General features: G+C 36.3%; 1 protein-coding gene and 1 pseudogene across 1 annotated transcript in view; both read left to right on the forward strand.

Annotated features, from left to right (window-relative positions):
• The window catches only part of SEMA3C (semaphorin 3C), a 166,354-nt gene that overhangs the window by 140,145 nt on the left and 13,989 nt on the right, over positions 1–12,220 (forward strand). The window contains exon 13 of the mRNA XM_081799705.1: positions 10,245–10,333. Within this exon, the coding sequence (XP_081655831.1) occupies positions 10,245–10,333 (89 nt within the window). The remainder of the gene's footprint in view (positions 1–10,244; positions 10,334–12,220) is intronic.
• LOC115939680 (peptidyl-prolyl cis-trans isomerase A pseudogene) lies at positions 10,346–11,970 on the forward strand (annotated as a pseudogene).

Genomic DNA, 12,220 nt, shown 5'->3' on the forward strand with positions numbered 1-12,220 from the left:
CTTGGCTTTAGGTTCTGTTATCTTCCCCTGAAGAGTGTTCATTCTTGTTACAGCAGACAGTTATCAGCCGATCATGTAGAATGTGTTTAGACTTGTTTTACTCTTTGTTAAAAATCTTGTGTTCAAAGTAAGTCACTCTAATTTAGCAGGATGCAAACTCTAAACCCTCTCCCTTGTATATCCTATCAGGTCTTGATTACAAGTTCTGTTAGGACAGCCCTAAAATTAAGTCTTACTCTAAAATGTGGTACTAACTCTTACAGGCTCAGGCTTTTCATGTCAGCTGGATGCCAGGAGTTTTAACAAGGTGTTCATGAGATGTGTGTACTCTGGTTGGGCCAGAACTCCCACCTCACTTAGGATTGCTCTTCCCCAGAACTGCTGAAACTATCATTTATCCATCCCATTCTCCCCATAGCAGCTGCAACTGGTTAAGCCTTGGGTGGTCCTATTCTGCAAATACAGATCCCAGGAATCAGCAACAGACTCACAGGGGATTTCCACATGGACTTCTTCTGGAACCCCTTTTCTGCACAGCTTTGTCTCTGTGATACTGTGTGCCCAGAATTAATTTGCTTCTGTTGCCCCAAATTCTCACATCTGTCTCCTCAGCTCAGTGGGACCACCATGCACTACTTGGACAGCAGCTCTTTCCACCTCTGTTGGGAAATTGTTCCCAGGCAGAAAGTGGAGTGATCATGGAGATTATCTTGTGAGTTTTTCTTCTTTTAGTCATGTGCTGTCTATTATCCCTTACCTAGAAAGAATTACCTCATGTAGTTTGTCAGTTTTATAGTTGTTCACTGCAGGAAGGCTCTTCCGGTATTAGCTACTTCATCATGGCCAACTGCCATATTGCCCTCCAGAAAGATGTTTTGGAATGTGTTTTCCACCAAGTGTTTGAAAACAGCTATTTCCTTCATATCCATGCCAACTAGGTTTTATCATTATTTTAAGATTTGCAGATTAAGTGGGTATTTTTATAATTTCATACATATATATACAGTTTTAAAAATGGATGTACTTTTTCATATATACACAGTTTATATACAAATCATATATATATTTATATATATATAATTATATAATATAATTTTCAAAATGTCTGAAACTTTTGCTTGGAGACCCTCCAAAAGTATTTTAGTACATCCCAAATAAGTCATTGATTTTATATATTAGTAGAAAATATGTTATTTGAGCTAAACTTAAGCAGAAAGAATATTAAAAATTAATAGGCATATAAAAAACTAATTTTGTAGTCTCTTCTTTGACAAATACAGACAACTACCAAGAAACAATATAGTTTACAAAGAATTGTAAACTCATCTTCTGTGATACTCAAATGCTTGAGCAGATATATATTTCTTCTGTAAAGTTTGTTTAAAATCAACCCTTCTAAAAATTTTAAGTCTGTGGTCTGACATGGGAACCAACACCCAAATTTTCTAAGAAACTCCCTAGGTGATTTTGAGTGAGATAGTTTGAACACCATATTTTGAGAAACTATTTGTTCAATAGAACATGGTCCCTAAATGAACATGGATGGTAGGTCCTTGGGAGTGAAATGAAATTAATGGTATCAGCAAATAAACTTGAAAGTCACTGAGTTCTGTATTTTCTTCACAGTGCAGTAAAGTATTTTAACAACTCTGAAAGGTTCTTCAGCAAGAAGTAAAGAAACCTCTTTAACCTAGGTTAACCTAGTACTATCTAAATTGACTTGACCCTACAAACTTTTTAACACCATCACACTTCAAGAGATCCTGGATAGATAGAATTTGTTGATACCATCTTCCCAAGGGCCTCCCCTCAAATAGAGACACTGAGATGCCTTTGATGGCCAAGTGGGGCTCTAACTGCCCTAAGGGGTGCCGCTGAAGGTTGTCAACGTCAGGGCACTTAAATTACCTATTGAGTGTGAAAAGCTCTGTTAAGTGTGAGAAATTGTGCTAAATGACCTAGTTTAGAAATATTTCTGTTGTTGTTGTTGTTGTTAAAAGAACATTCATGAATAGAATCGCTACCTTTTAAAAGTATATTTGGTAAACTATTAATAAAAATTATAAATTTATGATTCAGTTTTAGCCCCCCATTTTTAAAAAATACTTTTAAAAGAATGTAGCAGGAGTTTGATAAACTAACAGGAAAAAATCTATTTTGAATACATATTTAAACTAACATGAAACAAGGCAGCCAACTGGTAAGATCTAATTTTAGAAACTTATCATGTAGAATGTCCAATCATTCTTCCCTCATTTATCTATAAAGCTTTCATTTGTCACACAGAGTTATTGCAGGGTTGTTTTTTTTTTTTTGGCTTTAATTATTTTTTTTATTTTAATAAATTGGTTCAGAAAATCAAGATGAAGGAAGAATTGTCATTTAATAAATATACTGATTTTATCTTTTATAATACTAATTTCATGAATAAACACTACAACTGATTTTCCTGCAATAATTTGCCTCGGAAATCATACTTAGTGCTGCTTAGGTTGACATCTAGGGGCACCATGGTGAAGACAGGAAAAAGAAGAATGTGTTGAGTATATGACTTTGAGATTTGTGTGTTTGTCTTTACTAAATTGAATAAGGCCGCTCATTAGCTGGTAGAAATTCCTATTAATCACGAAAACCTAGAATCAGGTTGACTACGTAATTTGCAAAGCCTGGTGCAAACTGAAAATTCAGAGTCACTTGTTTAAAGTTATTAAGAACTTCCAGGAGGTAAGGGCAAAGCATGAAACCAAGCATGGGCCTCTGACTGCAGGAACTTGCGTGATTATACAGGTCTAACACCCAGGAGGGCGGCCCTGACTAGAATATTCTTACAGATGAGCAATTGGGGGAAGGGCTCTGACAAGAGATCTGATTAAGGAGGCAGTGTTCCCCCAAATCCCCAGGTGACCAGTGGCAAGCAGGCAGTTTGGCACAGCAATTTCCAGTGAAACCCCCTAAGGATTGTAGTTTAAGTGAGACTCAGCTGATAGATACACAAATGACTACTTTCATGAATGGGTGGGTGATGAGCTATGTTTGATCACCTGTTTGAGGCAGCCAACATTTACTGTGCTATAAATTCAAGCTGTTCTTTTGTCTGGAGACAGTGGAAAGGTTTAAGGATAATATTGCTATGATTCCTTGTATTAGAAAAAAAAAAAATCCTAGGTGGTCTAAAATGTATAAGGCAGGAAAGAAGCTTGTCAGGGGACTTTTATTTAAAGAGTCAATGAAACAAAAGAAAATTAAAATGACTAATGTGGGTTGGTGAGTCTACTATGTTATCTTTGTATATAGGTTTATATCATGCAAGTCACTTAGAAAATGTGTCCTACTCGGTTCATGTCACAATGCTTCAATATACTCAAGTTATGACTATTTTCTATATCTCATAGATGAGAAAATCAGGGTTCAGAAAAAATGATGATTCCAGTAATGTCAAAATTTTAGTAGGTGGTTGAGCTATAAATAAAAAAAAAAAAAAACTTGTCCTTATTGAAGGTATACTCTGTACCAGACACCATGCTAAGCAATTTCCATGGATTATTCATTTAGTTTTTAGTAGTCAGAACTCTTTCACCTGAAAGTGAGCATCCACCGTTCTTAATCTGGTTTTAAAAAAATAATGTCCTATGTGTGTGTTCAACTGGGAAATGAAGGAGACAGCCTCAGACATAGCTGCATTCGTGCTAAAATGATGTTGTCAGGAATTTATCTCACTGTCTTTCAGCTCTGCTTTCCTCTGTATTTATTCTCAAAGGGAGTCTCTGCATGTGGTGGGAAGGATGGTCCTGCACCTCCAGATTTACAAGCCTTTAATCGTCCTGATCTCAGAAAGAAAGAGGCTCCCAAATATCTAATTCCCAGGAAAGGCTGGGCCCTGACCTTGTTTCTGTGCCCATTCCTGCATGAATCACCAGGGCAAAGGGATACACTTATTGGACAGGCCTAAGTCATGGCATCTTCCTGGAGCTGGACGAGAGATACACACACCATTCCTTAACTGCATAGACTGAGAATGAGAGACGTGTTTCCAAAAGATGTCTCAGGGTGTTATTACCCAAAGAAGGGGACGTGATTCTGGGTAGGCCTTAGGAGCAGATTTCCATTACAATAGGTGCAATTATTATTTATATTTACACACAAGCAAACTGAGGCTTGAGGGAAAAAGAAGGATATTCTGCTTCCCTGTAAATATATTGTAGAGATGGAGCTTATCCCAAGGAAGTCAAAACAATACCCCAAATTCTACAAAACAATAAAAAGGACATTTATGTTTTGAGTACATTCAAGGAACGCCAGCCTCACTACTCTCAGAAAGAAGACATTCGATAACTACATTATCATCTTCAAACGAAAAGGTTCAGAGATTGCTTTATGTGGACCTGTGTAATTGGGAGTTTTATGGACATTCTGGAATGTGCATCTTTCAATGACTAACACTTTCATGGGAACACCCTCAAAAAACCATAAATTCTAGAACGTGAACTCTCGAGTACTGTGCCTGTTTATTTTTGCATCCATACTAGATACAGTGCCAACGCACTGAAGGCACTCAGTAATTTCCTTTTGAATCAGTGAGTGAAAACGGGTGGGAGACAATCCAAGTCAACTTAGTTGCTTAGTAGTGAACAATACAGCCCAGGAATACCTCGGAAGTATTTTGTATATGGGGAACTGAAGGATTTGTATGTCTTGAAAAAGAAGCTATAGGTGTCTACCAGGACTGCATTTTGAGAGTAACTACCCCATTAACATGGGCCTGCTTAGGGAGCAGCGGCAAACTGTATATTGGCTCTTTCAACCGATTGAAATGACACTGACACATTGATGACTCTAAGTACTAGTTTATGCCGTGCCTTCGTCATGATTACATTGGACCAGATTAAACCTATGTCTTCAGAATCTGAACTGGAGTTTGTAACAAAAGGAGAAATACAAAGACATCCAGAGTAGAGCCTTGTAAATGGTGTACACTGGAGTTAGGATATTTGTTTCTCAGCCCCTAAGTACTAGAGATCCTGACCAATCATCTAAGTTGTTGACCAACTACCAGAACTATTTTTCTCCTAAGTTTTTTATTTTAACTCTAGTATAGTTAACATACAGTGTTATATTAGTCTCAGGTGTACAATATAGTATAGTATTCAGTAATTCTATGCATTACTCAGTGCTCATCATGATAAGTGTACTCTTTAATTCCCATCCCCTATTTCATCCATCCCCAACCCACCTTCCCTCTGGTAACCATCAGTTTGTTTTCTATAGTTAAGAGTCTGTTTTTTTTGGTTTGCCTCTCTCTCTCTTTTTTTTTCCCCCTTTGCTCATTTGTTTTGTTTCTTAAATTCCACATAGGAGTGAGATCATATGGTATTTGTCTTTCTCTGACTTATTTTGCTTAGTATTATACTCTCTAGCTCCATCTATGTTATTGCACATGGCAAGATTTCATTCCCTTTTATGGCTGAATAATACTCCATTGTATATATACACCACCTCATCTTTATCCATTCATCAGTGGATGGACACTTGGGCTGCTTCCATAATTTGACTATTGTGAATAATGCTGCAATAAACATAGGGGTGCATGTATCTCTTTGAATTAGTGTTTTTGTATTTTTTGGGTAAATGCCCAGTAGTGCGATTGCTGGATCATAGGGTAGTTTTATTTTTAACTTTTGGGAAAACTCCATACTATTTTCCAGAGTGGCTGCACCAGTTTGCACTCCTGCCAACTGCACGAGGGTTTTTTTTTTTCACGTGCTTGCCAACATTTGTTTCTTGTGTTTTTGATTTTAGCCATTCTGACATGTGTGAGGTCAACTACTAGAACTGTTGCTGTGTCTTTTAAATAGTCCAGTTTCAGTGAGGTCTGGCATTTGGTAAAATAACAGCATAAACATCTATAATTCTGTTCACATTTTAAATAGGATAATGCCACACGGCAGTGTCCAGAGAAAGGCAAGCAAAAAGGTGTGGTTTTGAATTTTATTAATTTTTTAATTTTTTGTTTTTTTATTTATTTGAGAGAGAGAGAGCACGCACGAACAGGGGAGAGGGGCAGAAGGAGAGGAAGAAGCAGACTCCCTGCTGAGCAGGGATACAATGCAGGGCTCTATCCCAAGACCCTGGGGTCATGACCTGAGCCAAAGGCAGATGCTCAATTGACTGAGCCATCCAGGCACCCTGGTTTTGAATTTTAATAAGTGTACTTGAAGAGAGTGTTGATGTTTAGACCAGAGGAAGAGATTATAAAGATAAATGTGGAGGGGTGTAAAAAAGAGATTGAGTGTATTCTTGGTAGCTATAGAAGAAAGGCCAATCAATAAAAGAGACACAGATAAATTTAACTGAAGAAGAAATTTTTCAACCTTTTGCTGACTTGTGAAAGATGATCTTGGACAATAAAATTGTAGTGATATATATGAAATTTCATTAGATAGAGATTCTTCAATGTAAAGGATGTATTGTCCAGTTTTATGGACAATTTTCCTTTTTTTTTTTTTTTTTTTTTTCAGAAAACTAGGCTAATTATTAGAGGTGGACTTAGCATAAAATTGAGAGTTCCTCATTTGCAATTGTTTGGGGAAGACACAAACAACTCTGTTTTTGTATTTACGAATTATTTTCCCTAAAGAAGGCTTCCCAATTACATAAATTCAAGGTCTCATAAAGCCTAAATTAACTATTGTTAAAAGTGATGATTAACAATGCCACAAAGATTTAAAGCTATTGTATTCATATTTGAATCCACACTTTTGAATGCCTATTCTAATTTATGCATTAAAAACTTTAATATATGGAATTCTAAAAAGAACCAATATATTCATTTGTGATACACATTGAACCAGTATAATGAAGAACTCTGCAGAAATATTAGCTCATAAAGTACTAATCCATGCCTAAACATGGAAGAGTAAAGGAATTAAATGGATATTTATTTTCTTGAAATCAGAATTAAATAATACATTTTTACCATAGAACCAGGCACATAGTAGGCATTCAATAATTATGTGTTTCTCTCCGGTGATCTTGCATTTCTATGATTTTATTTGAACTTGATTTTCAAGTAGAAATGTTATCAATTCTTAAAGTTACTTATATTTTTGCGAGAGTTTCAGATAAGTTGACATTCAGTTTTACTTGGTATAAAAATATATTTTTACCTTTAAAGGTCTTAAAATAAAAGGGAATCTACTCATCATTACCAGCAAAACAAAAAAATAACTCAAACAGGAAGACAAGCAGTAAATAAAAGTGGTGTTCTTGCTTTTATTTCAAATGAGTCAAAAGCAAGTATTACATTATCTTTTTATTAGCCCATTTTTATAGCCACTTTTGGGGTAATATTTTATAAATGGCATGAGGAAAGTATGTTTCTTGTGGCTTCTTTCAAAAGAAATGATGATTTGTGTAAAATATTGCTCACATAGTTAAGACATTAGGTTAAAAACAGGAGCCAGTTGTCTCATTTGAGAATACTTAATTTTTTTCAGAGCTGATAGTTTTATCTTTGGGAATCCCTGTAGTCAAGATTCCCTTTCTTGCAATTTTATTTGGGACTGTGGTTATACCCAGTCTCTGCTCAGTCTCTGCTCAAGAAAGAGGTCATTGCTGTCAGAGAGAATGACAGTGATCCTTACAAACTGCAGCAGGGAACCATAAAACTCTGTTGTGACCTCTTCAAAAAAAAAAAAAAAAAAGTATAATGTTTCTTATAACATGACCTAAAACCAAGATGGTTTTATGCCCTCATTCTTTACACACACACACACACACACACACACACACACACACACACACAATTCTACACAAACCCTGCCCTAGCTGTTACAATTTCAAAGCTTTCATTTTAGGGATTTTGGTATATTTTATTCCCTCAGAAGTTTCCAAGGTTCTTGGTGATGAATTATTAATAGAAATTGAGGAACACCTGCAACCACATTCATCCAGTTTAATTGTGACATGTCTCTGCACAGCATCCCCAAATATTGTTTTTCCCTTCAGATTTATACATGTATTACTTATCTTCCAAGAAAAATAGTAGAAATTGTTACCAGGGCTGATTCTAAGGAAGCTGATAGTAAAACAGAGAAATTTCAAAGAGTTTTAATTATACCTAGAGCTTTCAAAGCTTTGAGATTGTTATTTATCTTAGAATATGGCATAAGAAATGAATTTTAAATTACAGAATATAGTTTGAAACTTCTAAGATCAGGTGCACATAATTTGTATCCTCATAGGGTTCAGGGATTGTTCTGGCAAAATCCTTAAGTCTTGTTCTTCTGTGCATTTTTATTATTATTTAGTAGGTTTTAATTTTTTAGTTGGTAGCATTTTAAAGTAGAGTTTATTTTTTTATTAAGAATTATTTTGAGGGACACCTGGCTGGCTCATTCAGTAGAGCATCTGACTCTTGATCTTGGGGTCATGAGTTCAGCTCCATGTTGGGTGTAGAGGTTACTTTAAAAAAAAGTAATATTTTGAATCTTTCAATTAGGCTCATAAGATACAAAATGTAAATGAAAAATAAAAAATTTAAAAATTTAAAAAGAAAAAAAAGAAAATGTAAATGTGAAATAGTTTTTTTTTTTTTTCCTGAGAGGGGCAGGGGATAGGGGCAGAGGGAAAGGAAGATAGAGAATCCCAAGCAGTCTCCATGCCCAGCACAGAGTCTAACGTGGGGCTCAGTCTCAGGACCCTGAGATCATGACCTGAGCTGAAATCAAGAGTCCCATGCTTAACTGCCGGAGCCACCCAGGTGCCCTGAAATGGGATCTTTTATGTCAGAGATACTCTTGCTTGTGGAAAACAGGCCAGTTTGAGATGTGGAATTTGGAAATTATGGTATTCATCACAAAATGATTCCTAGTTGTAAATTTAGCCTGGTAAAACTCAGTTCAAATGAACTTTTTTTTTTTAAGAGAGAGAGAAAGAGAGAGAATCTCAAGCAGTTTCCATGCCCAGCGTGGAACCTGAATGGGGCTTCATCTCAGGACCCTGAGATCATGACCTGAGCGTAAATCAAGAGTCCGTTACTTAACCAGCTGAGCCACCGAGGCTCCTCTCAAATGAACTCTTACTGACCTTTCTCAACAGAATTTAAAAATGTTCCAGTATCTGTTGATGATAATGTGATAATACATCTTTCCAAATCATATACCCACAGTTACATGCTCATACTTAAAAGTAATGACTTGATATTTATGATAGAGTTCATTAATTATTATAATAGAAACATGTTTTGGTGAGGAAATATATTTTTACTTTATCAAATAATTTGCAAATTTGTTTTAACCCAACACTGCCGAATCTCAACTAGCTTCCTTTAAACCTCAAATTTGTGTGATTAGTAGAGTGGCAAAATTATATGCTTAAAAGTAGAAAATTATATGTGACATATGAAACTATCTTAACTAAAAATATTGGCATAAATAACATTTCCTGCATGTATGACATTTATTGGGCATCTCTGTTTTTGGCAATCTCATTGGAACTATGAGTAAATTTTTTATTTGCTTAAGTTTATTTGGACCATCTAATTTCATATTTTCCCCTGAATTTTAAGAGTATCTGAAAAACATTTCCCGAGTATGTGTATGTGTGAAAACAGTAGAATTATTCTATGAATAGGTGTCCACATCTGATCTGAGACCACAGTTATGTTTCTGCTCTGAAAATTATTTCGAATTGTGAGTAAAAGATTTTACTGTGTCTGAAATCTCTCCCAACTTTAGATCATATGTAAATTTCTAGTACTAGTGTTTATAATATGATTATCATAAAAATTCACTTGTAATAATCTTTTTTCTCAGATAATCAAATCATTATGTGTCAAGGTTAACAAAACACGGAGTCTTACTTTTTACAAAGTTAGTTTGGAGATTTAAGTAATATTCTTAAGGGCCAAACTTAAAATTATGTATTACTACTTGAAGAATACACACCACTGGGTTGAGAAACAGAACTTTTGACTTTATCAGACATTTGGACATTCTCTTCTTCTCTCATAACTATGACTATACCAAATAGGTACAGAATATCAGATGTTATATTGGTTCATTTTGAATTATATAGAATCTCCATTTACACATATGAGATTTGGACTATAGCTCAATATATACAGTCTCTTTTTGATGACTAAGTAATTACATAAATAGTATTCTAAGTGCTAAGTCAGTGGTCTTATGTTTAAATGTCTTTCTTTCCTGCATCTCATTGTTTGTGTGTTTTTTCCTTTGGTTTAGATCGAGGCACTGTGCAGAAGGTGGTGGTTCTTCCTGCTAACGGCTCCGCCAGGGGTGAGCTCATTCTGGAGGAGTTAGAAGTCTTTAAGGTTTGAGCATCTCTTTTGTTAATCTCAGCACATGCATGATGGATGGAACTCTTTAATCTCAGGGCCACTTGGGAGGAAAAAAATATTTGATAAAGGATCAAATAAATATAAGTTTTTGAGGGTAGGAAACACCAGATGAAATGAGAAATATAGAACAAATATTTTTCTGAAGTATTTTTTTTTACATTTCAAGTTATCTTAACTTTGAAAGATTCGTTTTTTCAACTATTATCACAACTCGAAGAATTTTGGTCATCATTATTTTTATAAATGGGTTCTTGTGGTCAAGGTCTAAAAGACTTGCCAGCAAAGGGCTTTTATCATTTGCTTCACAAGCCACTGAAACCCAAGTGCCTTACATTATTGATTGTCAGATAAACTTTCTCATATTTTTTTATCCAGGAATTTTAAGAAAAACTGTTTTGTTTTCTCTTGTTTTATTGCTTTCAATTCAAATGTCACTCAAGCTACATAAAACAAATGGTGTCTCTTTACCACTCAAAGCTTCATGTTCTGCTGAACTTGAGATTTCATCATTATTCTCTTTGTTCTTAAATTTGGGCTTAAAAAGGAAAAGAAAGAAAAACAATACACAACACCAACAAAAAGGCACACAGAGGGAAGTTCAGTCTTGTAAGGCATCACCTGCTCAGGGCAGAGTGCCTATTCTTTTCTGGATCTGTGACCCGGGAGAACAGATCTGTGGTGTCCCTTCCCTCCTTAAAATGTAAGCCACTGTAGTTCAAATGATTTCTCTGATAAACATTTGGAAAGATGGATAAACCACAGCCAGAGGAGCTGTTAGGATTGCAGAGACACTTCGGCATGGAATCAGTCCTATTGCAGACTACTATTTCCAACTACATCAGTCAAGAAGGAACGGCCCACGGGCAGATGCTGCTGGCTTGGGGTCACCAGTGCTGCCCACCCTCGGTCAACCCCACCAGGTTCTTTGACATCACCTTGGACTGCGAGCTCTTGGGCTGCGTCTCCTTCAAGCTGCCTTCAGAGTTCCAAAGACAGCAGAGAACTTTTGTGCTCTGAGCACTGGGGAGAAAGGATTTAGTTATAAAGATCCCTGCTTTTACATGATTATTCCAGGATTTCTGGGCCAGGGTGGTGACTTCACGCACCATCATGGCACTGGCCACAAGTCCATCGATGGGCAGAAATCTGATGATGAGAATTTCATCTGAAGCCCATGGGTCCTGGCACCCTGTCTATGGCAAATGCTGGACCCAACACAAACGGTTTCCAGTTTTTCATCGGCACTGCCAAGACTGAGTGGTTGGATGGCAAGCATGTGGTCTTTGGCGAGGTGAGGGAGGGCAGGAATATTGTGGATGGAGCTCTTTGGGTCCAGGAATGGCAAGACCAGCAAGAAGATCACCACTGCCGACTGTGGACAAATCTAATAAATTTGAATTCTGTTTTAACTACTAGCCCATTCCTTCTGTAGCTTAGGAGAGCACCCCTTCTCCCCCATTTGCTCGAAATATCCTATAATCTTTGTGTGCTCGCTGCAGTTCTATGGGTTCATATTTTCCTTACTCCCCTCCAAGTCTAGCTGGATTGCAGAGTTAAGTTTATGATGATGAAATAAAACTAAACAACAACAACAAACCAAAACAAACAAACGGTCCATGGACATCAAAAGACCAGAGTCAGCCTTTAAGTGAGTAAAATTAGCACTCAGGACTCTCAGGAGCAGACTATTGCTGGTTTAGTCCATTGCTTTGCTTAGTTGAGCGGACTCAGAATATATTGACTTATTAATACATGTTCCCACAGTCACCAAAATTATTGAATTTATAAGCACATAAGTGATCAAGATGCATTGTTTAGATTATGCTAATACATTTTATTTATTTATTTATTTATTTATTT

Source organism: Leptonychotes weddellii, chromosome 12 (genome assembly GCF_054177405.1).
Source record: "Leptonychotes weddellii isolate Sample4059 chromosome 12, ASM5417740v2, whole genome shotgun sequence".
In the NCBI taxonomy this organism is placed as follows: Eukaryota; Metazoa; Chordata; class Mammalia; order Carnivora; family Phocidae; genus Leptonychotes; species Leptonychotes weddellii.